General features: G+C 37.4%; 2 protein-coding genes and 1 long non-coding RNA gene across 3 annotated transcripts; all 3 read left to right on the top strand.

Annotated features, from left to right (window-relative positions):
• Positions 1-1,075: 1,075 nt before the first annotated feature.
• Positions 1,076-10,672, top strand: LOC117291917 (putative transferase CAF17, mitochondrial). The gene is made up of 8 exons (XM_033773923.1): positions 1,076-1,149; positions 3,341-3,706; positions 4,551-4,688; positions 5,389-5,566; positions 6,453-6,599; positions 7,685-7,784; positions 8,435-8,554; positions 9,200-10,672. The coding sequence occupies exons 2-8, from the start codon at positions 3,347-3,349 to the stop codon at positions 9,303-9,305; spliced, it is 1,149 nt and encodes a 382-aa protein (XP_033629814.1). The 5' UTR covers positions 1,076-1,149; positions 3,341-3,346; the 3' UTR covers positions 9,306-10,672.
• Positions 10,673-11,170: 498 nt separating this feature from the next.
• On the top strand, positions 11,171-14,583 carry LOC117291629. Its single transcript, XR_004519180.1, has 6 exons — positions 11,171-11,293; positions 11,561-11,663; positions 12,328-12,426; positions 13,051-13,149; positions 13,694-13,792; positions 14,319-14,583. It is a non-coding gene; the product is annotated as an uncharacterized LOC117291629 (long non-coding RNA).
• A 799-nt stretch (positions 14,584-15,382) lies between these two features.
• LOC117291421 (protein Hikeshi-like) lies at positions 15,383-20,757 on the top strand. The gene is made up of 5 exons (XM_033773075.1): positions 15,383-15,499; positions 16,597-16,699; positions 17,203-17,346; positions 18,956-19,086; positions 20,479-20,757. The coding sequence occupies exons 1-5, from the start codon at positions 15,383-15,385 to the stop codon at positions 20,677-20,679; spliced, it is 696 nt and encodes a 231-aa protein (XP_033628966.1). The 3' UTR covers positions 20,680-20,757.
• The last annotated feature ends 6,871 nt before the right edge of the window (positions 20,758-27,628 follow it).

Genomic DNA, 27,628 nt, shown 5'->3' with positions numbered 1-27,628 from the left:
ACATGATAAGCAAGAAATGAGGGAAGAAAAACAGTTGTTATTATTATACAACAAAAATATTCACAAAAGTAAATTCTTTAAAAACACAAGATAAGCAAGAAACAAGGGACGAAAAGTTTGTTATTATACAACAAAAATATTCACAAAATCTTTACAAAATTAAATAATTTAACAAATACAAGATACGAAACAGATAAATGAGAGAAAAGTTATTATTATTCATTATGAATTGTTTCAAGTTTGAGAGAAATAGTTGATAAAAAAACTATTAGAAAAGACAAAACCTTATTGTATTTGATTACGTTAAATTCTACAATATAAATTTGATTTGTTATGTTTTGTTTTGTTATTACATACCTTTGCACGGATTCATGGATAAATTTATCAAGTTTAGAAAAGGAGCGTTTTGTATCAATGTACAAATCTTGAAGAGGCTCAGTCAGATCTGGAAACTTCCTGTAATAATTGAAGAAAACAAAATATAAAATGTGGAAAAATGGTTTAGTTTCTTGAGACTGGCACAAAAATGCAAGTGCATTGATAAAAACAATCATTAAATTGTCGAAATATAGGAAGACAAAAGTTAAGATTTTACAATAAAAATATTCAAAAAAATTTAATAATTTAAGTATACATGGTAACCAAGAAATAAGGGAAGAAAAACGGTTATATTATACAACAAGAGTCCTTACTCTATGTATGGTAGAACTGTGTTCAAACCTCAGCCCCTTGCTTGGCTTGCCTTGCACTTTTGCCTTGTCCTTACGTACGTGGTCCTTTTTTTTCGCTTCGCCGCCGATATGCGATAGGCAGAACTTCCATTTTACTAATATAGGTTTGACAGTATACCCCACCGTCGCTGAATGTACACATTCCTTTGAAAAAGGGAAATTTAGTAAAAATGTCGCCCAAAATGTGGAAAAAATAGATACAAACCTTATTATTTTCTTCAACCAATTGAGACGTCAACTTTCCAACCACGTGGTCTAAGTTATCATCATCAATAGATGGCGGTATTTTTTTCGATTAGATTCTAATTTTGAAGTCAAGAGAGGGCGGAAACAAAAAAACATAAAAAATGGCTGCGCCCGTGGTATACAGCCGTCGGTGACCGGTGCTCTGAATCATTCTGATTCGTGAACAAGTGAGGTAAAGTTATGGCTTTTTTAAAAGGATTATGAAAGAAGAGAGCTTGATTGACCTACAGGAGTAATTTGAAGCTCAGATAACATGTAAGGTCGAAGCAACATTAGTTTGAAAAACCTCTATTTTGTGTGGCCAGAAGAATAGGAAATGTCAACGCAACATGATCATGTGATGGTCATGGTCAATGATTAGACTGGGGCGATCGCCGATAGATTTCTTTCAAAATTTCGAAAAAAGGAATCTAGCGCCCCAGTCACTGGGTCTAGTCACTGATATGATATATCGCGTTAACAGAAGTTTAACACTGACACTGTTAACAGTACTAGAAGTATTGAATGATTGGCATGCCAATGATGATGTATCGTAGGTAGGTAGGAGGTCCTGTTTTCGAGGTGTCCCTAAAATAGTGGCAAATCTTTTACCTCTCTGTGCGCGATGTAAACAGTCCCTAGATTAAAAATTGTGTGGTTTTATTTGCCAAGCAAAGAGTCTCCTCTCCCTGGAAAAGTTTCCGTATGGCGCCACCACTTTTTCATTCGAAATAAAATAATATAGTATCTAATTTACCTGATTGATATATCCCTTTTTGTAAAAATGAGTGAAAAAGTGGTGGCGCCATACGGAAAGTTATCCCTCTCCCTTGACCAAAACTTAGAAACACGTAAGGCTCCACTGGTCATTTGCACTTGTAAATGCAAAAAGTTTGGTACTTAAGGCATTTCTACAAGGTACAAATATATGTCATAATGTTGAGGCCATATAAAAATATTTGCCCTCTTAAAGAAGCCATGTGCCTTATATCATTTTCTAATATTTTTGGAGATTTTTATTTTGTAACCCTCGTATCAATACTATTATTAATATTAAAATTTAAACATCAGCTTGTTGATTCAATTATCACTGTTTATTTATACGCTTTATTATAAATATTAAGAAAAAATATAATAATAAAAATATAAAAAAATCAGATTTGGAAGCCAGTAAATTATTCACACTTTTTATATTTTTTTATTTTTTGCAATTTTCCATGGTAATTTTAAAAATTTATTATAAAAAAATATTTTTAATAAAATGAAGGCAACTGCTGGCTATACAGTCATACACAGAGTCTCAAAGAACACTTGTAGTCACTGCAGATGTTTCTTCCATGTATTGTTTCACCGGGAAACCATACTTTCTCGTTTGCCGTGAAAACAGGAAAAACTCAAAACAAATGGGGCCAGTTGAAGTCATCGAAGATCGTTGTGTGGTGTGAACATTTCAATGTCCATCAAGTTTTAATACATGTTTGCATACTTAATATTAACAAATGAAGATAATTAGGGTTGATATATGGCATCATTATTTTTTTCCCAATTCAAAGAAAAAGGCATAATAGCGTGAAAACTGGTAAGCAGAGGATATATGATGAGTGGGGTTTGCAATAATAGACATGATATTGATATTGATATTGATAGTGGCCGGAATAGGAAATGTCAACATGGTCAATATCGCGCTAACAAAAGTTAAACAAGCAAAGCTACAGTCTAACTCTGAGTGTTAGCAGAAGTGTTGACATGATGATAATGATGGGTGGGGTTTCCATACTTCTTTCCTAGGTAGAACTATCTATGCGGTTTCGTTTCGCGGAGACGATAGCGAACTGAAACCACATAATATAGTTCTAGGAGTAGGGTTTGCAATTAGACATGTAGTATAATTTCAACATACCCATCCATGGTATCAATGACAACAATGATAGAGGGTTTGCAACGAGGTCGACTTGTTACTGATACGAAATAGAACCAAATATTCTGATTCTGAAACTATTGAAACGGGTGGATGGTGATACTTTTCTCAAAGACGAAGTCTTTCCAAAAGTTACGAGACATTTGTGTTTGTTTTTAATGCTTTATAAAGTAGGTAAGTGATAAATATGTTTTTGTTCAAATAGAGAGGATGTCATCATTCAAATAGATTGCCAAAAAAAAAGAGTTTTTTAAAAACAATGTAAATAACAAGATCATCGCCGAAACTGACACAAGCTGACTGCATCCTCGATCATCATAATCATTACTCGCAACAATCGTTCCAATTGTTTGCGCATGACTCAAGAGTCATGACTATCGCAGCTAAATTCTGTTTAGGCCTATATACAGAAACTGTAAGGTCCCATTTTACTCTGACTACATATTAATTCCTTTTTTTCCCACAGAATACCATGACAACTACATCACTAAGGAAGGGCCTCCTGGGAGTTTTTCTGCAGAAATCTTCCTCAAACTGGCTCAATCGTTGCATCTCTTGTCACACCAAGCAGTCTTTTTCCTTCGCAGCAACCCATAAGAAAGAACGCAGATGTAGAGTAGGCTTACATCGAGGGCTACATACTGAGAAAACAGAGTGTATTCAGGAGAAAGATGCACCAAGAGAACTCAAGTTCGCTCAGTTGACGGGACGAGGGCTGCTGAGAATAAGCGGCCCTGATGCAACAGAACTCCTCCAGGGTTTACAGACCAATGATACTGGGTTACTCTGGGGTAGGAACGGAGTCATGTACACGATGTTTCTCAATACACAGGTATGCGATTCAATGGGAGACTTTTGAAACGCTGGCGACAGCAGACATAACGGTCTATTTTTTTCACAAATGCTCAGTATTGCGCACATAGGTCTTAGCACGCGCAGAACTGTGAAAAAGGACCGTCCAAAATTCTCACATTGTTGGCTGTCTGGAAAACTGTTGAATGCAAAGAAAACATACATTGGATGGGACCCCATGATCCCTGTATTCTAGGGTAGATGTCTTAACCAGTAGGGCCTATAGGCCACCACAGAGCAGGCTGGATGTCAAGTGGCTTGGTCAGGTCGAATGAAGTGTGTATCTAACATTGATTGAAATGTAGTCTTAAGTTCAAATTTTCACTTTTGAATTGTTCAAACCCAAACTATTAAAAAACTTACTGACTTACCCAGTCAGTATTCCTTGTGGTTTATTACTTGATATTTAATGTTGAAAAGTCGCATCCCCTGGAAAGTTAAGCCCCTGGCTGCCGCTTGTCGGGTATAGTAAATTAAACTTGGGTGTGAACCCGGGCCAAATCACAGCTTACGTTTGTAAGGCATCTGACTAGCACCCATGAACTGAGATATTGACTACCACTTAGGAAGACTGCCACCATAGGGCTGGATAGCTCAGTTGGTTGAGCCCCGGTACTTCAATCTGGAAGTCGTTGGTTCAAGTCCCGCCAGTCCCGCTCCAGTTAATTTTCTTTGTTCAAACCCAAACTGTTTAAAATCTCCCCAGTCAGTTTCCCTTGTGGTTTAATGTTTTAAAAAGACTGTAAAGGACTCAACTGAAACTAAATCATGTTTCCACCTTTATGCAATTTCAAAAACTTGATCGGTGTCTGCTTATTTTACAGGGTCGGATTCTGTTTGATGTGATTTGTTATCATATGGCCAGCCAAGACGCAAAAGAGCACACTTACCTGCTAGAATGTGACGCAGAGGTGCAAGGGAAGCTAGCCAAACATTTAAAAATGTTTAGAATAAGAAAAAAGGTAGGAATCATTGATCTGATATTCAGTTTGACGAGGCTCAACTCTCATGGGTTTGAGTGTCTCCAATAATATGAAGAATCCCAGTGAAATCTAAAAAAAAAAAAAGTTATAAATTAGTCGTACATTTGTATGAAAGAATTATGATGTGTCATGGTTTGTCAAATGAAAGATCTGCAAAAATTGTTTGCAGTACTCGTATGTTCTTGTGGCTAAATGTTCAGGGTGTTGGTTCGAATCCCAGTCATGACACTTAACTAATATTGCCCCTTCTCACTTCGGGGTAAATGAGTACCCGTTTTGGCACTGCGCTACAGTTTTGGCAGCACAGGCTGTATCCTCAGGGAGCTGAGATGGTTTAAGAAGTGAAACACCTAGGTCAGTACTGCTTGATTGGGGCATGTCCCAAGTGCGTCATGTCCTAAGTGCGTCATGACAAGTATATATTAAATGTATAAATTTAATAATTGATAATATTCCTTCACTATACAGTCATAGAAGTTTCATAAATAGGGAGGCTTTAAGACGCTGGGTGGCAGAAGAAGACATACAGGGTAACTGTCATTGTGCATTGTTAGCACAGTTCTTAGAAACACACAAATTGCCGAAATAGTCATTGATTTTACCTGCTGCCACCTAGTGTCCCGTTGAACTCCAACAACCAATGATAACTGAGTGATGGAATAAATTGTCAAACCTACAGGTTGATATATCCAGCGCAGATGCCGAGCTCAAACCATGGGCGCTGTTCAACAACAACTTTCCCAGTCAGGGTACCGAGGAGCCAGCAGCTAAGAATTGTGACGGCTACTTTGCCGACGTCAAAGACCCACGAGTGGCTGGCTTTGGGAGGAGGCTTGTACTGGCCCAAGATGAGTCCCGTAAGATCTAAGATTCTTATTGTATTTTTAAGCGTTGATACTTTCTTACTTTAAAGGATCTGGGTACTTTTTGTAGGACACAAAACACTCCACAAATTTGAATCAAACTTGGAGATTGAAGATTATGATGGTAGAAAGCTTCCCTCAAAATATTACGTTTTTCATTTTTGAGAAATGAGTAAAGCGAGTCATGAACAAACACAAATTTACTCAGTCAATTATTTTAACATGTAAAAAACACATTTTTGTGACATTTTTTTAATCATTTCTCAAAAACTACAGCACCTCAGCTAGTAGTATTTTAAAGGTAAGCTTTTTACTATAACTGACTTCAAATGTTGTGAGTTTAATGTAAATCTGTGGATATTGTGTTTTGTGTTACAAAAAGTACCCAAATCCTTTAATAGATGTAATCATTACATCAGGAGTAAAGAATATATATTTGACCCAATTCACCAGACATCATCATCAGAATAGTCGTGGATGCGCCATTTTGGTGGTCAATGTCATTGTGAAGTGCGCATCTTTAGTGAAGTGCGCATCTTAGGCGACGCGGCGGTTACAGGTAAACTTATTGACCTCCAAATGGTGAGCAATGCACAGTCGCAGCGTGTGACGTGTGTGCTAGCGGTCAATATCGAAGTGTGATAAGCACTGTATACTCCCAGGCCTTGAATTAACCCATGGCATTTTCCGGGGTTGGACTTCTGAGGTTTAAGTGAAATATGAGACGTCAGATTTCATGAAGGTTTATTGAAACAAACCCTCTAGCAGGGGAGATTTGATACTGGACACTAGATTCATCTCCGTACAATCAATGTTACAGAAGTTGGGGATTTAACTAATTTCCATCAGCTTAAGGTGTTTTATTTTTTTCTTTTGACAGTGACTTGTCTTGTGCCAGATGCCACTGAGGCAAGTGTTGACGAATACAGACTTCACAGATACCGGTGGGGAGTGCCAGAAGGGGTGATAGACCTACCCCAGGGGGAGTCCCTACCCCTGGAATCCAACCTAGAATACATGAACGGTGGTAAGTATAAAATGGCATTTTATTTTCGCAAAATATGGTGCTGTCATTTTATGCACAATTTCCAATTTATTGCCCAAGCAGTTTCCTTCTCACATATTTATTCAATTGATATCCTTGTTTTGAAATTAAAAACAAACACATTTAATGAGAAATATCAATCTTTAATTCACTTCTGTTTCCAATTATATACCGTTCGATTAAAAGGAACGTAGGTGGGAGAATTTTTCTCACATAGTGTTTTTTGTAGTTTGGGGGTTTAGTTTCTCTCTCATTTCAGGAATCACATTTGAGGAACTGGCTTCAGTTTCATTTCAGAATCGTGTTATCTTTTCCTTTTATTTGTATATTTTTATTAAATTGCTTGTATCGACAACTCAATTTAATAGAAGAGTTATTATGAATCACACATATCTAAGGAACTTGACAAAAGACTATCAACAATAAAAAAACGGTTGTTATCGACATTTGCTTAAATTTCATCATTGAGTCAGAATAACAAACTTATGGGAAGACTTTTTCACAGGTACTCTTTCGACAGATATATGCCTTTTTAAAGACACTGGACACTATTGGTAATAATTGTCACAGACACTTGGTGTATCTCAACATATACATAAAATAACAAACCTGTGAAAATTTGAGCTCAATGGGAGACTTTCTGGGACGATAGAGGGCAGCAGACTTACCGGGTAAATCCATTGTTCTCAGAATTATGCGCATGTTCAGAACTACGTAAACAATGGAAATTTACCCGGTATGTCTGCTGCCACCTAGCGTTGGAAAGTCTCCTATTGGTCTTTGAAGTTGCGAGATAATAATGAAAGAAAAAATACCCTTGTCACACGAAGTTGTATGCTTGATTTCGAGACCTCAAAATCTAATTCTGATGTCTCGAAATCAAATTTGTGGAAAACTACTTCTTTCTCGAAAACTATGTTAATTCAAGATGTTTTATACTATCAACAGCTCTCCAATGCTTGTTACCAAGTAAGGTTTTATGCTGACAATTATTTTGAGTAATTACCAACAGTGTCCACTGCCTTTAAGATTCAGTAAACTAGTCACTGTTTTATTGCTGCCCCCAGTGAGTTTCAGCAAAGGGTGTTACTTGGGCCAAGAGTTAACGGCAAGAACACATTACACAGGAGTGATTAGGAAGAGGATTATGCCTGTTGAGATTCTCAGGTAAAGTATTGACATTGTTTGTTTGTTGTTGTTTGTAGGGTGTCGTGGTCGAGTGGATAAGAGCACTGAACTAAAGCTCTGCTGTTTCTGTTCAGCAGAGTGTGGGTTCGAATCCGAGTCGTGACACTTGTTTTGTTGTCATTAAAGGGACACGTTACCTTGGATCAGGCGAGTTGGTCTATGAAAAGTGTTTAAAACCGGTTGTTATAAAATCAATATGGTTAGAAAGATGTTTTAAAATTAGAATATAATGATCCACACAAACATGCCTCGAAAGTGTGTGGTTTTCCTTTTACTTTGTGAACTAACACAGTCGGCCATACAAAATGGCATGCCATGTAAGTTCACGACGTATAAGGAAAACCATGCAATTTTAATGCATATTTGTATGGATCAGTGTATTCTACTTTTAAAGCATCTTTCTAACCATTGTTAGAAAGAAAGAAAACGGTTTCAAACGCTTTTCATAGACCAACTCACCCGATCCAACGTAGCCTGTCCTTTCAAGCCTTCAGAAAAAGACTCTGCTATGATCGAGACATCAATTGCATTTATACCATAAGTCCCCTTATTTTATGTTTTAAAAGACGAAATACTAGTGTATTTAGGTCACCTATATTGATTATTATTTTGTTATTCCCTGTTTGTAGCCACGGAACATCTCATCTTGAAACAGGAGCTAAAATCATCAATGAGGAAGGCAAGAATGTTGGGAAACTGCGAGGTTGCCATGGGAACCATGGGTTAGCTTTGCTACGAGTGGCTAAATGGTAAGCTATCAAGTATTGTTTTCATTGGGCGATTTTGGTAAGAAAGGGAGTGTTTGTGAAATTTAAACTCAACAAATAAAATATAATTCTTTTGCAACAAGAATCAAATTTGAATTAACTTTAAAAAGTAAGACGACTGGTCTTGTGCTGTCTTTAGTGGGGTGTCGTGGCCGAGCAGATAAAGAGCATCGGACTCAATTCCTGGCTAGTGGTTCACTGGGATGTGGGTTCGAGTCTCTGTCTTGACACTTGTGTTCTTGAGCAAGACACTGAAACATTGGTTATCTCGACCCAGGGGTAAAATGGGTACCTGTGAGGGCAGAGATGGTTTATGTGAATAATAAGCTGGGAGCGTGGTAACTCGCAGCACCGGCTGTATACTCCCCAGAGAGCTGAGATGGTTTAAAGACATTATTTAAGGCCCAGTGACCTGGGGTAATAATCTTGGAAGTGCTTTGAGAGATGCGTCTTGTGATAAAGCGATATATCAAAATGTATTATTATTATTATTAGTTTATTTGGTCGACACTGAAATGACTGGCCTCGGCCCAGTGGTCCAGTGGAAATTTGAGCCCAAGGAGTACCGTCTCGATTGTGTTGCCAGACAACTCCTTAACAATTATTTTTCGCTTGTGTCCTCTACAGTAAAGACAAGAAGCTGTTAATACTTGGAGAGGATGGAAGCCGTACGGAGTTAGTCGCCAGCGTGCCGTCATGGTGGCCCCAAGACCAGGAAGAAACAAAAGACTAAAAGCCAACTCTGGATGTTTGCGAATAAAGCTGAAACCTTACAAAAAAATACTTTGGTTTCCTGTAATCTGACTGACTGTTCAAAAACCCGCTGACCTTGTGATGCTATAAAAAAAGTATAAATAATAATAGTATTGTCACTTTTAAAATAATAATAATATGAGTTGTTTATTCCTACAAATAATGTGTTTAGAAATGAAAAAAAAAATAGACCCATATACCTTCAGTTCTTTTATCGTTGCCCTAAATTATTTAAAGACGGTAGGCTACTTGGTTTAATAGCCCCCATTTATTACAATGTGTGCACAAATTTATATGCATGCCTTTGATTCTTGCATTTCGGTGCAGTCTGCAAGATATTGCGGGAACCAGTTGTGTACCCCTGCAATCTTTGGCAGGCACAGGTGATTGGAACCAACCAACCCTAACTTAACGATCTTCTTTGTTCATCATAATTTTGTGCAGTTATAAACAGTTTTATTGATTTTGATCTATTACCAAAATGATGATCAAGGCACATATTATTATTCGCTTAGCAGAAAAAATGTTGGCCCTTAAGCCGCGCTATGAACATGTTTATTTTATATTTTTATGGCAGTGACCATTTCAAAATGAAAATGGCCTTGCCCTCTCAAAGACACTTGGGCCTGACCTTATTTACCGTCCCTACACATGGCAGCTCTGTAAAAAGGAAGTCGCACTGTTACGTTAGCAAAAAACTGACCCCAAGTTCGTTGGAAGTTCTGTGAAATAGTGTCCACCTGCAGGAACATTAATTCACCTGCAATTTGGCTGCATCAATTTTAATAAACAATATTAAAAACAACTTTATTTACTTCATGGTTTCTTACAAAAAACATCAAGGCCAAATTTTATAGAGCTGCACAAAAAGAATTTAAGCAAAACAAAATAAGGTTACCAGCCAAAAAACGATGTCACATGTGATTGTCATCCTGCTCCGGCACTTGCTAAGCAGGAATTGTTTTGACAGTATTTAATGCTAAAGCAGCTCTATGAAATTGGGTATTGAAGGTGAAATGTTTATAGAAATATTGTCACTATAATATCTGATACTCCTTCAATGTCTATTTTGTGCTAAAAATCAAAACTTGTATTGTCGAAATAGACTTTAATTCTTTTATTAAGACTCTTTCGTATTCACATAATTCACCAGACATTAGGGCGATGTCTTTCAATAGATACTACAAATTCTTAATGTTTGTGTGACATTTTGATTTTGTCTCGTTAATTCTCAACATTTTTGATGTCATCAGCTTTCTTTAAAGTAGTTGCCAAACAAAGTGTGGAATATATTAAAATATGACAATGTAACAAAAACAGAAATAAAAGAAGACAACTTTAAGTGCTTAATAAAAAGATGTGTTTCTCCTCAATTTGTTTAAAACAATGTTTTGGTTTTTGTTGACAAAAAATCTTCAAAGACAATCCTTTTTAAACTAGGCCCTGCTTTAAAATTTTTATTTCCATTTAAATGGGGGGGGGGGGAGTAAATCTTTCTGTGCGTATTGTTTGGGGCCCTTTTAAAAATTTGCGCCACCCCTCTTGACAAGTGGTACCACCGTGGTGTTTGCCGACTTACCCTTTAGAGGTCGGAGATAATCACTCCGCGCCTACAATAGAATTAATTGTGAAAAGAGCTCTTTGCCTCTAAATTATGATATTAACTACTGCAAAGTCAAATAGAAAGGTCAAAAAGATTTACTCTATTTTGGAGAAAAAAAAATTGTATCTAGTTGTTTGAACTTTTAATAGAACGCAGTTGGGGACTTTGTGCAGGGTGTATGTATATGCAAAGGACATGCGCCCTCATGTGAAATGCGGTCATCATCAAGAAAGTGGCGCTTGTCGTTCAGCGCACGTGTGAATGTTTTTAAGTCTTTCAGACGATGGGAAAATGTCCCCAAATTACATGTATTTTGTTGCACTTCACCAAGTTGGCAAGTTCCACGAGAATTGTAGATCATTTTGGTAAGTAACTGTTGCTTTTTGAACATGAACATGCATAAAAAATTGTGTTTTTCGTCGTCGAATGTTTCAAAGTGCATTCAACCACGGCCGGCCGCGGCCAGTGGGAGGGGCGACCGCATGACATGGGGGGGGTAAAATTGTCGGTTTTTGTCAAACTATGTACAACAATATTTCGGGTTTTTGTTGTTTGTTTTTTCATTTTCGTGCCAGTCATTAGAAATAAAGGATAAATTAATTTTTAATATTTTGTTTTCTCAATTATTACAGGAAGTTTCCAGATCTGGCTGAGCCTCTTTAAGTTTTGTGCATTGAATTGATACAAAACGCTCCTTTTATAAACTTGACAAATTTCACCTGAATCCGTGCAAAGGTATGTAATAACAAAATGAAACATGACAAATTTATATTGTAGAATTTAATGTAGTCAAATATAGGGTTTTGTCTTTTCTATTTTTTTTTTTTATCAACTGTTTCTATTAGATTTGAAACGATTCTATCAAAAGTCTGAAAAGTAGAATGTTTTACCATTGTATGTTTCCACAACTCTGCATTTTGGCCAAGGCATGTTTGCTAGTTGAATACACCATTTATGAATAATGAAAACTTTCCTCGGAAAAGTTTCCGTATGGCGCCACCACTTTTTCATTCGAAATAAAATAATATAGTATCTAATTTACCTGATCGATATATCCCTTTTTGTAAAAATTAGTGAAAAAGTGGTGGCGCCATACGGAAAGTTATCCCTTTCCTCTAATTTATCTGTTTCTTATCTTGTATTTGTTAAATTATTTAATTATGTGGATATTTTTGTTGTATAATAACAAACTTTTCTTCCCTTGTGTCTTGCTTATTTCATGTATATTTAAATTTTTTGAATAATTGTGAACATTTTATTGTACTATCTTAACTTTGTCCTTCCCTTATTCTGACAATTTTATGATTGTTTTTTTTTATATAAATGCATTTGCATTATCTTGCCAGTCCCAAGAAAATTAAACAGTATTTCAGTATTTTGTTTTCTTCAATTATTACAGGAAGTTTCCAGATCTGACTGAGCCTTTTCTAGTTTTGCTCATTGATACAAAACGCTCCTTTTCTGTGCTTGATGAATTTCTCAATGTATCTGTGCAAAGGTATGGAATAACAAAACACAACAGTTTAAATTTGTATTATAGAATTGAACATTATCAAAGCTAATAAGGTTTTGTCTTTTCTATTATTTTTTTATCAACTGTTTCTCTCAAATTTGAAACAATTCTATCAATAATCTGAAAAGTAGATTTGAATGTTTTTACCATTTTGTATGTTTCCACAACTCCGCATTTTGGCCAAGGCATGTTTGCTAGTTGAATTCACCATTAATGAATAATGAAAACTTTCCTCTAATTTATCTGTTTCTTATCTTGTATTTGTTAAATTTTTTAATTTTGTGGATATTTTTGTTGTATAATAACAAACTTTTCTTCCCTTGTGTCTTGCTTATAAATCTTGTGTACTTAAATAATTTTCTTTTGTGAATATTTTTGTTGTATAATAATAACAACCGTTTTTCTTCCCTTATTTCTTGCTTATCATTTATATTTAAAATTTTGGAATATTTTGGAATATTTTTATTGTATAATTTTAACTTTGTCCTTCCCTTATTTTGACAATTTTTACGATTGTTTTTGTATAAATGCATTTACATTTTCGTGCCAGTCCAAAGAAACTAAACAATATTTTGTTTTTCAATATTTTGTTTTCTTCAATTATTACAGGAAGTTTCCAGATCTGACTGAGCCTCTTCAAGTTTTGTACATTGGTACAAAATGCTCCTTTTCTGTGCTTGATAAATTTCTCCATGAATCTGTGCAAAGGTATGTAATAACAAAACACAACAGCTTAAATTTGTATTGTAGAATTGAATGTTTTCAAAGCTAATAAGGTTTTTTCTTTTCTATTATTTTTTTATCAACTGTTTCTCTCAAATTTGAAACGATTCTATCAACAATCTGAAAAGTAGATTTGAATGTTTTTACCATTTTGTATGTTTCAACAACTCCCCATTTTGGCCAAGACATGTTTGCTAGTTGAATTATTTAATTTTGTGGATTTTTGTTGTTGTATAATAACAAACTTTTCTTCCCTTGTGTCTTGCTTATCTTGTGTACTTAAATAATTTTCTTTTGTGAATATTTTTGTTGTATAATAATAACCGTTTTCTTCCCTGATTTCTTGCTAATCATGTATATTTTAAATTCTGGAATATTTTGGAAATTTTTATTGTATAATCTTAACTTTGTCCTTCCCTTATTTTGACAATTTTATGATTGTTTTTTTGTATAAATGCATTTGCATTTTTATGCCAGTCCCAAGAAATTAAACAATATTTCAATATTTTGTTTTCTTCAATTATTACAGGAAGTTTCCAGATCTGACTGAGCCTTTTCAAGTTTTGCTCATTGATACAAAATGATCATTTTCTGTGCTTGATGAATTTCTCTGTGAATCCGTGCAAAGGTATGTAATAACAAGACACAACAATTCTAATTTATATTGTAGATCTTAATGTTATCAAATCTAATATTTTTTGTCTTTTCTATTATTTTTTTATCAACTGTTTCTCTCAAATTTGAAACGATTCTACCAAAAATCTGAAAAGTAGATTTGAATGTTTTTACAATTTTTGTATGTTTCCACAGTTCTGCATTTTGGCCAAGGCATGTTTGCTATTTGATTACACCATTAATGAATAATGATAACTTTCCTCTAATTTATCTGTTTCTTATCTTGTATTTGTTAAGTTATTTAATTTTGTGGATATTTTTGTTGTATAATAAACTTTTCTTTCCTTGAGCCTTGCTTATCATGTATATTTTAAAGTTGGAATTTTTTTGAATATTTTTATTGTATAATCTTAACTTTGTCCTTCCCTTATTTTGACAATTTTATGATTGTTTTTTTTATATAAATGCATTTGCATTTTCTTGCCAGTCCCAAGAAATTAAACAATATTTCAATATTTTGTTTTCTTCAATTATCACAGGAAGTTTACAGAACTGACTGAGGCTCTTCAAGTTTTGTACATTGATACAAAATGCTCCTTTTCTGAACTTGGTAAAATTCTCCACGCCTTGTGGAATGCTTGGAAGTCCACAGTCAAACGGGAAACCATCGTGGACTGGGCATAGCCTACGGGAACATCGGTACGGTGTACCGAGCCATGGGTACGTTGTGTAATGTTTGTTATTGAGACATTAATGAGCCAGTCAGCATTCTCCCTTAAGGCAGTGGACACTATTGGTTATTGTCAAAGACTAGCCTTCACAGCTGGTGTATCTCAACATATGCATACAATAACGAACCTGTGAAAATTTTAGCTCAATCGGTCATCGAACTTGCGAGATATGAATGAAAGAAGAAAAAAAAACCTTGTCACACGAAGGTGTGTGCGTTTAGATGGTTGATTTCGAGACCTCAAGTTCTAAATCTGAGGTCTCGAAATCAAATTTGTGGAAAATTACTTCTTTCTCGGAAACTATGGCACTTCAGAGGGTGCCGTTTCTCTGGAGAAGTGAAAAAGAAAAACGTGAAATCTGTGGATGAAAATTTGAAAATAAAAAATATTAAGAAAGCACTGGATTGGTGAAAAGAGGTAAAGTTAACAGAAAATGAGCAGAGTTTCTGTTGGGCGCGATAATAATGAAAATAATAACGAGGTCTTATAGAGCGCACAAATCCACAAAAGTGCTCAGGGCGCTATTACAGAGAAAATACTAACAAAAGTAACAAAGAACAGATTAAATACAAAAGATTGGATCTTTGAAACTTATTTAAAAAAAAACTAAAACACCCCAAAGAAATTTAAAAATAAACCTGATAAAAAAAAATAAAAAAACAAACTCAAATATGATTAGAGTGCCACTGCACTGACGTCCTGGGTATAAAGGTTCTTTACAATGCGAACACAAATTTGACTACAATTTTCTTAATTTTTTACCTGATTTGAGAAGTTGAAATTCCGTTCATATATTCATAGTGTCCCTCACTATATTTTCAACGAGTTTTCAGCTAACAAATATATCCATGGAAGAAATTATTTCCAAAAATATGTCGAAGTTCTGCACTGGCGATGTTGATCATCGTATACCACTTGATAGTGTGAGCTCAAGTGCGCATGGCTTTAGAGTGCAGCACGTTGTCTTGCCCCTATTCGCCGTCAACTGGGTAGGTGCCATTAAATCACCTTCAACTCCTCCAATACACATTTAAAATCCAGGAGGCATAAAACTTGAAAGCACTACACTCAAGTAGAACTTTTTGAAGTTTCAGGTTGAATTTCAGTTACAAAGTGAGTTTTTTCTTAAAAAATATTTATAAGCAGCAAAGCCGTCTGCCGCCATCTTGCTTTTTTACATGGCTTCTTCTTGTCATATAGACGGACAACAGAGGGTGCTTTCCTGCGCGCGTATATTTTTTTCCTAGGACCGATGAGGCCACTTAGCATGCGCCAACTTAACGGCCTCATCTGTCCTGGGAAAAAGATACGCTTCCAGCACATGGAGTCTTGGCACAAGACGTCTATGCTCGGTATACTATGTTCTGCGCTTTGTGTAAATTGCTCGCTGACTATTATCCATCTGCTTAGTGAGTGGTTGACGCAAGTTGATGGCGCCGCCAGTGATCAGTGCAAGAAAGTGTTTACACGGAAGTTAGTGGACGACGTGGGAATGGAAAACGTAAATTTCAATTTTCTTTTCACAAAATATTAACACCAAAGGAGACAAGTCAACAATTTTAAATAACGCGGGCTTGGAGTTCCAACTACAAGGAACATGTGAGTAAAAGTTCAGACTCCCAACTTAGGTAGAAATATTTTTAACATATTTTTGAAAATCTTTCGCAATGGTACGGGACCTTTGGACTCCGTCACGTTGCATGCAACGGAGGAGTCCAACCTGGGCTATATAAAGTACAATGCTCTCTTGTCTGAGTTGTTGGCCATTGGAATAACTTATTAAAATGATATTTGGTTGTGTTGACGGAGTGGACGACACCAAACGAGTTGACGGCAAGTAGCAGTAGGATTGCGAGTGTAAAGTCAGGTTCATACTTCCTGCAAATGTGAATGCACTTATGCGATAGAACAAATGGTGACGATTTCACATGGCTGTTTAGCACTTAGCAAACTGATGTGAACTATTCCTTGCGAATTTGGGGTGCAAAATTACAACGCATTCGTATTCGCTTTCGCAGGAAGAAGTATGAACCGGGCTTTACACTCGCAATCATCTCTTAACTATTCTAACCCATTCTATTCTCAGGTCAAGACGGACATTCAAAGGTTTACGACTCGCACGTCATCCTCTAACAATGACAGTAAGGCTAGCATCAACCACATCGTTGTCTTTCTACAGAGACCTCGGAGTGAGGGAGATCCCTCTGTTCCCCATCCCCAACACTAAACTCGCAATCAGATCAATATTGTGGTTTTACCCTTTACACCGATATTTTAGTACTCGGTACTTTCCCGAGTTCTGTGAAAAAAAAATCACAGGCATATTACGAGCAGTGTCTTCTTACCATTCTAGATAAAGGGTTCAAACTGCCTCTAGCTACCAGGCACTCTAGGTGGTCTAGTTTGTAAGACACTGCTACAGATTTGCAAAGGTCCTGGGTTCTAATCCCACCCAAGTAATCGAGTATGCCTGAGAACCTGAGAAAGTTACTCGTCGGTGTAATGGTAAAATCAAAAGTATATGAAATTCTTTATCCCAAATGCAAATTTAACATCTAGTTCTCGCAACCATCTCTTAACTAGTTTCACCACTTACTCTCTAGGTCCAGACGCACATGCAACAGATAGACGACACTCATGTCCTCTTCAACATTTTCAATGCGGCTACCATCAACCACATCATTGTCTTCCTGACCGGGACCGGAGCGTTTCCAGAGGGAATGGGCGGGGCCATCTACTTCAGTTGGCCGTCACCGGAGGGCGAAATGGTCTGGATGTTTCTCGGTTTCATCACCAACGAAAAGCCAAGTGCCATTTTTAGTCGGCTTGAAGAAAGGTATGGTTGACAAAAAAATGTAGTCAATATGTTTCATCAGGCCGGTGTTTATATCCCGTTTTATTGGCATAACTGTCACATCTCCACCCGCAAAACGTTATGATTACATGTCCATGTACGTGCAAATGGGCAATTCCACGGTCAGTTGCATAACTTTTCAGTGTCATTTCTCGATCGTGGTGCTAGAAGTTCTGTGTGAGATATTCTTTCCTCTAAGTTTATAGACTGATTTGTACTTGACACCCAAGGCTTTGAATTGATAATTATTAGAAATGTTGTGGGCTTTGTGCTCTGGATGTTATAACGTTGTAAAGACCGGTCAGTGGCATTACACAAAAAGGACATGGTAAAAAAAACACTTGTCACAATTCAAAAATCTCCTCTATCAAAAAGATTGTGAAAGTGTTACTATATGTAACACACAACTCTTATACATGAGTATCCAACAGGATACTTATAAATGGTCAGCAACTTGAACTTTTAGGTATACATGACAAAACCATGGTCAGTCGAATTACGGTCAGTCGCATTACAGTTTTCCAGGCAATGTAGCCACGCCTACATGGTGCCCAAGCAGAGTTCTGATTTGGCAATAATTGGGTTCATTCCTTGTCAACAACTAAAAATAAATTGGTTTCATATGTTAGCTATAACTTCTAAGTTGAAAGAAAGTTGTGACATAAACTTGATTTTTGTGTGTTATGTCCATGTTTGCTTGGAATTGCCCAAATACCTACAGGAACAATCCTTCTTGCCCAGAGCAAGACTATTGAGATATTCCCTAAAGCAAAGCAAGAAATCATCTTGGTTAGAAGCATTGGACACTATTGGTGATTACTCAAAATAATTGTTAACATAAAAACTGACTTAGTAATGAGCAATGGAGAGCTGTTGATAGTAAAAAACATTGTGAGAAACGACTCCCTCTGAATCTGAAGTAACGTAGTTTTTAAAAAAAAGTAGATATTTCTCACTAAAATATTTGATTTGATTTCGAGACCTCAGCTGAGGTCTGGAAATCAAGCATCTGAACTGAAAGCACACAACTTCGTACGAACAGGGTTTTTTCTCTTCCATTATTCTCTCACAACTTCGAAGACCAATTGAGTTCAAATTTTCACAGGTTTGTTCTTTGTGCATATTTTGAGATGCACCAAGTGAGAAGACTGGTCTCTGAAAATATTACTAAAGGTGTCCAGTGTCAATGATCAATTTTTGGCATCCAGTGGTTCCACTTCGTCAACAACAATGAGGTCACCCAAAGAACGTGTCCGCCCCCCCATCAACCAACTAATTCAACACCGCCACTCTGCCTTCTTCAGTCATGTCGCTCGCCTAGCTGACAACATCCCAGCTAAAAAAGCTCTAAAGCATCGCCATCAACTCCAGGGGAGGCCTAGCACCAGCTCCTGGCTGGAAGAGACCTAGACAGAGGCCGCCCTCGGTCATCCTAGGCCCAACAACTTGGCCGGCCGAGCAAAATCGCCCACATGTGGCGTGAGGCTGTAGGACGTGGACACATGAAATCGGCGCGATGGACCCTTGCTGCCTCTGCGGGTTGATTGATTGATTGTCTTTTTATGATTTTGTTTGAATGTTTCTTTCAAAGGAAGTTCTACAAACAACTCATTCATGCAGTCTATGCCTGTACAGCAGCCGATGAAGACGATGTCACAGATTGGAATCTCTGTGGAACCCCTTCACGTTATCCAGCATCAGATACCAGCAGAAACTACCCAGGTACGTTTTTATTTTGTTGTTGTGCACAGTCGGCTGGGTATTGGTAATTGTTAAAGACCAGTCTTCTCACTTGCTGTATCTCAACATTTGCCTAAAATAACAACCCTGTGAAAATTTTAGCTCATTCGGTCATCTAAGTTGCGAGATAAGCCCTCTATAGGACTCTTCCTTTGTGCTGTTCACAGAAACAGAGTCCTAAATAGTAGGGCTTTTTCTGGGGCAGAAACATTTGGAAGCTTTAGTAACATTTGAAAAATGAAAGGGCTGCATCGGATTTGTTGGGTGTCATGACCGAGTGATTAAGGGCATTGAATGTAAGTTCAGGTGGAAAAGTCAGCGGAGTGTGGGTTCGAATCCCAGTCATGACACTTGTGTCCTTGAGCAAGACACTTGACTATAGTTGCTTCTTTCCACTCAGGGGTATAAATGGGTAGAGGTTGATATTGTGTATGAAAAAGCCACTGGTGTGCCAAGGCAGTTCAGGGCTGTATACTCCCCAGGGGGGCTGAGAAAGATTACAGGGATGTAATTTGCCCAATGACCAGGGCACTAATCTAAAGCGCATTGAGATGGTTGTTGAAAAATGCGCTGAATAAGAACTTGTCTTTATTATTATTACGTCTTCAATTAATCGTGATGCAATTAAGCCTGGGCGGCTATTGCGACTAGTGTCAAAGTCGCAACTATTGATTGCTTAGTCGAGTAGCGACTATCGTTTTTTAACTACTCGGTTAATCGTACCTCCACGACAACTACAACAATAGTCGTGGCTTCCTGCTTGGTGAACCAATGGTGTTGCTCACCACTATTTACGATGACATAATTTACTTACGAAACACAATCGGACATCACGATCAGAAACACAATGCGACTCGATGAGAGCTGTTGATAAAATAAAACATCGTGAGAAACGGCTCCCTCTGAAGTAACAAAGTTTTTGAGAAAGAAGTGATTTCTCACTGAAATATTTGCATCAGGCGTGAAGCCTTTCTCAGACTTCTAAAAAGAATTTTTTCTTCAACTACTTTCTGCAAGTTTGATAATCGATTAAGGCAAACTTCCACAGGTTTGTTACATTTTATGCATACATGTTGGGATACATGGGCATGGCAAGTGCTTGAAAACTGGTCTCTGACAATAGACCGATCCATTAGGCTCCGCCCACGGCGCACATGTGAGCAAGAACACGTGAGGCTCTCCTATGCCATTCTGCACAACTCGTCCGCCCACGCCAAGCATACGCATGTCAGACTTTATTTGTCAGACTTTGTGTTGCGCAATGGGATGTGATTGGTCAATACGCAATGATGGGGCGGAGCTAAATGGATCGGCCTATTACCAAAGGGGTCCAGTGCCTTTTACTTACTTTTTGTTTTCTCTCCATTTATTTAGACGTTGACTTTGACCAGCTTCTCAGAGTTCTCCATGAAGATGTTGGAGAACTTCTACAACTTTGCCTCGTCGTTCGGAATAAACCAGTCGCAGATGACACCCCAGCCAAACATCAGTTGGATCCCCATGACGGTCCTAGATAAATGGTTTCAGAACTTCAAGAAAAAAATGGCGCAGGATCAGAACTTTTGGAGGAAGTAACTGTACTTGTGTAATTTTTGTATTTTAACAGTTTTAAGATTTGGGTACTTTTTGTAACACAAAACATAATGTCCACAGATTTACATTAAACTTACTCAGTTTGAAGATAATGATGGTAGAAAGCTTCCCTTACAATATTACTTGCTGAGGTGCTGTAGTTTTTGAGAAATGAGTACTAAAACAAGTCACCAAAATCACTTTCGTCTCACTTTCAGTGATTGCAAGTAAAAACGTATTAACCAGTTACATGTATGGTATGTTATGGTTTTTACATGCTAATATGTTTTAACATGCTAATACTGAGACTAAAATAACTTGTGTGACATTGTTTTACTCATTTCTCGAAATCTGTGGACATTGTGTAAAAAGTACCCAGACCCTTTAAAGGCACTGGGCACTGTTTGGTAATATTGTCAAAGACCAGGGGTGGATTTCACAAAGAGTTAAAGACGGTGGACACTTTTGGTAATTGTCAAAGACCAGTTTTCTCACTTGCTGTATCTCATCATATGCATAAAATAACAAACCTGTGAAAATTTTAGCTCAATCGGTCAAGTTACGAGATAATAATGAAAGAAAAAACACCCTTGTCACACGAAGTTGTGTGCTTTCTTATGCTTGATTTCGAGACCTCAAATTCTAAACTTGAGGTCTCAAAATCAAATTTGAGGAAAATTACTTCTTTCTCGAAAACTACATCAATTTAGAGGGAGCTGTTTCTCACGATGTTTTATGCTATCAACCTCTTCCTATAACTTATTTCCAGGTAAGGTTTTATTCTAAAAATTATTTTGAGTAATAGTGTCTACTGCCTTTAAGACTAGTCTTTTAACTCGAGTTACTCGTCCTAACTTAGGACTAGCCTTAGGATTTTAATATCTCCTAGGACTAGTCCTAAGTTAGGACTAGTCCCAACTCTTTGTGAAGGTGACCCCTGTATTCTCAATAGTGTCCAGTGCCTTAATATTTACTAAACAATTTTGTAATAACTGTATATAAATCATTTTGCACGATGTCTTTACTTTGAAATTGATGCAATTATTATGGCGATTTCAATTGGGCATGGCGTTCTTTCTATTTTAGTCTAATTACCGTATTTTGTTCACCCTTGAAAAATCTGAAAAATTGGGATTAAACAGACTTGAATGTCCATTAAAGACTATGCCATGTATACTTATCTTCTGCGCTGATCCTCTAATCGATGCTCGAACCGGAGTGTGCTCCTGTGTGTTGTGTAATGCACAGTAAAGAACTAAGTGCGTATATCAGAAGAAAACAATTTACATGGTGGCACGGTTGGCTTGTGCGTTAAGCGCTCGCCTCTCACCAAGGTGACCCCAGTTCGATTCCCGGTCAGGGCCATATGTGAGTTGAGTTGTGCGTTGGTTCTCTGCTGTGCCACGAGGGTTTTCCAGACTATCCGGTTTTCCTCCCTCAGGAAAAAATCAAACACTTTCGATCTTGGCTGTGCTCTGTGGTCATAATGGGTTGATGTGGCTGGCAGCTGAATGCGCCCTTGCATGCCTGCTTCTCGAACACGTTGTAGCCGCGTCCTTCGCAATTCAGCTCTTAGCTGCGAGTAAGGACGATTAGCCCCCCAAATTATTATTATTATTATTATTATTATTATTATTATTATTATTATTATTATTATTATATGGTGCTATAAGATAACAATACCATACTTCAAAAACCTGGCCCCACATACCTTGCAGGGAAAATACTGAGCGCTTTGTTTCGACCCTGAAGGGTGTGATACAAAGCGCTATATAAGAACCAAGTATTATTATTATGTTGATGCATTTCAAGGGTCTGGGTACTTTTGTAGGACAAAAAACACAAGGTCCACAGATTTACACTAAACCTACTCAAATTGAAGATAATGATGGTAGAAAGCTTCCCTGAAAACATGACTTGCTGTGAAGCTGTACTTTTTGAGAAACGAGTAAAACAATGTCATGGAAATAATTGTTGACTCTTCGAAAATTATGTTCAGGACATTGTTTTACTCATTTCTCACAAACTACATCCCCTTAGCAAGTAACTTTTAAAGGTAAGCTTTCTACTATCATTATCTTCAAACGGTGTAAGTTTAATGCAAATCTGTAAACATTGTGTTTAGTGTTACAAAAAGTACCCAAAGAATTATGTAATGTATTTATTTGCAACTGCTTTTAGAGATTACCAAAAGAAATAAACTAAGTACATAAAGGTCATAGGATTTGAGGCATTGCATGGTGAGGTATCAATGTACATGTATATTTGGTTTGCGGGAACACCATGTGTGTACCTACTTGCCAGGTAGAGTTTGTTCAGTCTCCTGACAATGACTAGAGCAAGCTAGTCGAAACGTTGAGACCAACCCAAGAACTTACTCCACGGTAGTATAGTTAATTACGATCGAATAGGCCTAAGCTAAAGTAGTAGTCCCAGCCTATTTCTTCACCATCCGCCCAGGTAATAGTTAATAAGCAGGACAGTTCTTTTCAGAACTTAGAAGTCTCTCGAATACCCGAACATCTACTCTGCGGTAGTAGAATAAAGCAAGACAGTTCTCTAAGAACAAACTCTACCTGGCAAGTAGATACACACATGGTGTTACCGCAAACCAAATATATATACATATAGGACGTTTAAAAAGAACTTCGACATATAGCCATACCTAAGTTATTTGTACACAATCCTCAATATCGTCACTGCTTAGCAAGGTTTAGGTGCTAAGCACATAAATTACAAGTTGAGGTTGGGAGATATACAGGTGTAGAATTTAAGGATCGTATGTATTCACTGCTTGGAGGATGTTGAAATCCAAATTCATTTCATTTGTTTTGCCAAATGTTTACTGTATTCGGAAAGACATTGTATGATACCATGGGTCAAAGTTACACTGGTTTTAGTTTCTTATCTGACAAGAAAAAAATAATTTTCCTTGTGAGTTCTCAAAAGAAAACCATTATTAATTGTGTTTCGAAACCCAAACATAATTTAAAATTTGTTCTTGCTGACCTCTCGAGAGCTCTTCTGTGTTGTATAATAAGTTTAAGTTTTGTTATTGTTGTAACCCTTCCCGTAGGGAATGAGGTTTGTTCCGTTTAAGGAACACAATTTGATACAATACAATACAATTATTATTATTATTAATGCATCCAATATTTGCAAAATATTGCGTGTAGTTATTTAAATGCCTCGTAGTTTTAATAGCAACTGTACGAAATTAAATTGCAATGGAATAAGGTTGAATCTGTGTTTCATGTTTTCTCTTTCATTATTGTTGTGCAAAGCCTTTAACGTTAAATCAATATTCAAAACTGTGCACCCTCAATATTGGAAAACATCACAAGGGGTAGTAAGTCCAGGATTTTTATCCATTACGGGCCCGAAATTAAACAAAATCACATTAAAAACAAAACAAAAGAGGTCTTGATTCCAGCATTTTCATCAAAAAAGACCTAAGTGTAAAATTTAAGGAACAAACATCTTTCATCATCAGAAGTCAAGCATTTTAGTCGTTTGATTTTAAACCGTCGTACTATCCGAAATGAGGCATTATCTCAAAAAGTAGCCATCGTAGACGACTAAAACCAAGATTTTCCTGCTCCTCGCCCTCTAATACACCTAGGTATGAAATTTCAGGCGATTTGGACGACAAAAGTTTCGGCCGATTTTTGAAAAAACGACAAGGGGGTAAGCTTGACGTTTTTTCAGCCTCGGAAACATTTTCTCTCCGAATTGCCTCAAAATTTAACCAAAGGAAGTTCGTCATGTGTAAAAGACAGTCTCCAAGTTACAGGTTGCTGGAACAATAGGATGGGTCTCAAATATTCATTTTAACCTTGATTTTAAACCGTCGTACTATCCGAAATGAGGCATTATCTCAAAAAGTAGCCGTCGTAGACGACTAAAACCAAGATTTTCCTGCTCCTCACCCTCCAATACACCTAGGTATGAAATTTCAGGCGATTTGGACGACAAAAGTTTCGGCCGATTTTTGAAAAAACGACAAGGGGGTAAGCTTGACGTTTTTTCAGCCTCGGAAACATTTTCTCTCCGAATTGCCTCAAAATTTAACCAAAGGAAGTTCGTCATGTGTAAAAGACAGTCTCCAAGTTACAGGTTGCTGGAACAATAGGATGGGTCTCAAATATTCATTTTAACCTTGATTTTAAACCGTCGTACTATCCGAAATGAGGCATTATCTCAAAAAGTAGCCATCGTAGACGACTAAAACCAAGATTTTCCTGCTCCTCACCCTCCAATACACCTAGGTATGAAATTTCAGGCGATTTGGACGACAAAAGTTTCGGCCGATTTTTGAAAAAACGACAAGGGGGTATTTTCAGCCTCGGAAACATTTTCTCTCCGAATTGCCTCAAAATTTAACCAAAGGAAGTTCGTCATGTGTAAAAGACAGTCTCCAAGTTACAGGTTGCTGGAACAATAGGATGGGTCTCAAATATTCATTTTAACCTTGATTTTAAACCGTCGTACTATCCGAAATGAGGCATTATCTCAAAAAGTAGCCATCGTAGACGACTAAAACCAAGATTTTCCTGCTCCTCACCCTCCAATACACCTAGGTATGAAATTTCAGGCGATTTGGACGACAAAAGTTTCGGCCGATTTTTGAAAAAACGACAAGGGGGTAAGCTTGACGTTTTTTCAGCCTCGGAAACATTTTCTCTCCGAATTGCCTCAAAATTTAACCAAAGGAAGTTCGTCATGTGTAAAAGACAGTCTCCAAGTTACAGGTTGCTGGAACAATAGGATGGGTCTCAAATATTCATTTTAACCTTGATTTTAAACCGTCGTACTATCCGAAATGAGGCATTATCTCAAAAAGTAGCCATCGTAGACGACTAAAACCAAGATTTTCCTGCTCCTCGCCCCCAATTACACCTAGGTATGAAATTTCAGGCGATTTGGAAGACAAAAGTTTCGGCCGATTTTTGAAAAAACGACAAGGGGGTAAGCTTGACGTTTTTTCAGCCTCGGAAACATTTTCTCTCCGAATTGCCTCAAAATTTAACCAAAGGAAGTTCGTCATGTGTAAAAGACAGTCTCCAAGTTACAGGTTGCTGGAACAATAGGATGGGTCTCAAATATTCATTTTAACCTTGATTTTAAACCGTCGTACTATCCGAAATGAGGCATTATCTCAAAAAGTAGCCATCGTAGACGACTAAAACCAAGATTTTCCTGCTCCTCGCCCCCAATTACACCTAGGTATGAAATTTCAGGCGATTTGGAAGACAAAAGTTTCGGCCGACTTTTGAAAAAACGACAAGGGGGTAAGCTTGACGTTTTTTCAGCCTCGGAAACATTTTCTCTCCGAATTGCCTCAAAATTTAACCAAAGGAAGTTCGTCATGTGTAAAAGACAGTCTCCAAGTTACAGGTTGCTGGAACAATAGGACGGGTCTCAAATATTCATTTTAACCTTGATTTTAAACCGTCGTACTATCCGAAATGAGGCATTATCTCAAAAAGTAGCCATCGTAGACGACTAAAACCAAGATTTTCCTGCTCCTCACCCTCCAATACACCTAGGTATGAAATTTCAGGCGATTTGGACGACAAAAGTTTCGGCCGATTTTTGAAAAAACGACAAGGGGGTAAGCTTGACGTTTTTTCAGCCTCGGAAATATTTTCTCTCCGAATTGCCTCAAAATTTAACCAAAGGAAGTTCGTCATGTGTAAAAGACAGTCTCCAAGTTACAGGTTGCTGGAACAATAGGACGGGTCTCAAATATTCATTTTAACCTTGATTTTAAACCTTCGTACTATCCGAAATGAGGCATTATCTCAAAAAGTAGCCATCGTAGACGACTAAAACCAAGATTTTCCTGCTCCTCGCCCCCAATTACACCTAGGTATGAAATTTCAGGCGATTTGGAAGACAAAAGTTTCGGCCGATTTTTGAAAAAACGACAAGGGGGTAAGCTTGACGTTTTTTCAGCCTCGGAAACATTTTCTCTCCGAATTGCCTCAAAATTTAACCAAAGGAAGTTCGTCATGTGTAAAAGACAGTCTCCAAGTTACAGGTTGCTGGAACAATAGGATGGGTCTCAAATATTCATTTTAACCTTGATTTTAAACCGTCGTACTATCCGAAATGAGGCATTATCTCAAAAAGTAGCCATCGTAGACGACTAAAACCAAGATTTTCCTGCTCCTCGCCCCCAATTACACCTAGGTATGAAATTTCAGGCGATTTGGAAGACAAAAGTTTCGGCCGACTTTTGAAAAAACGACAAGGGGGTAAGCTTGACGTTTTTTCAGCCTCGGAAACATTTTCTCTCCGAATTGCCTCAAAATTTAACCAAAGGAAGTTCGTCATGTGTAAAAGACAGTCTCCAAGTTACAGGTTGCTGGAACAATAGGACGGGTCTCAAATATTCATTTTAACCTTGATTTTAAACCGTCGTACTATCCGAAATGAGGCATTATCTCAAAAAGTAGCCATCGTAGACGACTAAAACCAAGATTTTCCTGCTCCTCACCCTCCAATACACCTAGGTATGAAATTTCAGGCGATTTGGACGACAAAAGTTTCGGCCGATTTTTGAAAAAACGACAAGGGGGTAAGCTTGACGTTTTTTCAGCCTCGGAAATATTTTCTCTCCGAATTGCCTCAAAATTTAACCAAAGGAAGTTCGTCATGTGTAAAAGACAGTCTCCAAGTTACAGGTTGCTGGAACAATAGGACGGGTCTCAAATATTCATTTTAACCTTGATTTTAAACCGTCGTACTATCCGAAATGAGGCATTATCTCAAAAAGTAGCCGTCGTAGACGACTAAAACCAAGATTTTCCTGCTCCTCACCCTCCAATACACCTAGGTATGAAATTTCAGGCGATTTGGACGACAAAAGTTTCGGCCGATTTTTGAAAAAACGACAAGGGGGTAAGCTTGACGTTTTTTCAGCCTCGGAAACATTTTCTCTCCGAAT

This window comes from Asterias rubens, chromosome 6 (genome assembly GCF_902459465.1).
Source record: "Asterias rubens chromosome 6, eAstRub1.3, whole genome shotgun sequence".
NCBI lineage: Eukaryota > Metazoa > Echinodermata > Asteroidea > Forcipulatida > Asteriidae > Asterias > Asterias rubens.
The sequence above is the reverse complement of the archived record's forward strand: the minus strand, read 5'-3'. Positions and strand labels throughout refer to the sequence as shown.

What these genes read in the sequence shown, in the direction of transcription:
- LOC117291917 (XM_033773923.1), top strand. Translation starts at nt 3,347, where the DNA reads ATGACAACTACATCACTAAGGAAGGGCCTCCTGGGAGTTTTTCTGCAG. An exon ending in TGTTTAGAATAAGAAAAAAG is followed by an intron (nt 4,689 to 5,388) that starts GTAGGAATCATT and finishes TCAAACCTACAG; the next exon opens with GTTGATATATCCAGCGCAGA. An exon ending in ACTGGCCCAAGATGAGTCCC is followed by an intron (nt 5,567 to 6,452) that starts GTAAGATCTAAG and finishes TTCTTTTGACAG; the next exon opens with TGACTTGTCTTGTGCCAGAT.
- LOC117291421 (XM_033773075.1), top strand. Translation starts at nt 15,383, where the DNA reads ATGTCGAAGTTCTGCACTGGCGATGTTGATCATCGTATACCACTTGAT. An exon ending in TTTAGTCGGCTTGAAGAAAG is followed by an intron (nt 17,347 to 18,955) that starts GTATGGTTGACA and finishes TTTCTTTCAAAG; the next exon opens with GAAGTTCTACAAACAACTCA. An exon ending in TACCAGCAGAAACTACCCAG is followed by an intron (nt 19,087 to 20,478) that starts GTACGTTTTTAT and finishes CCATTTATTTAG; the next exon opens with ACGTTGACTTTGACCAGCTT.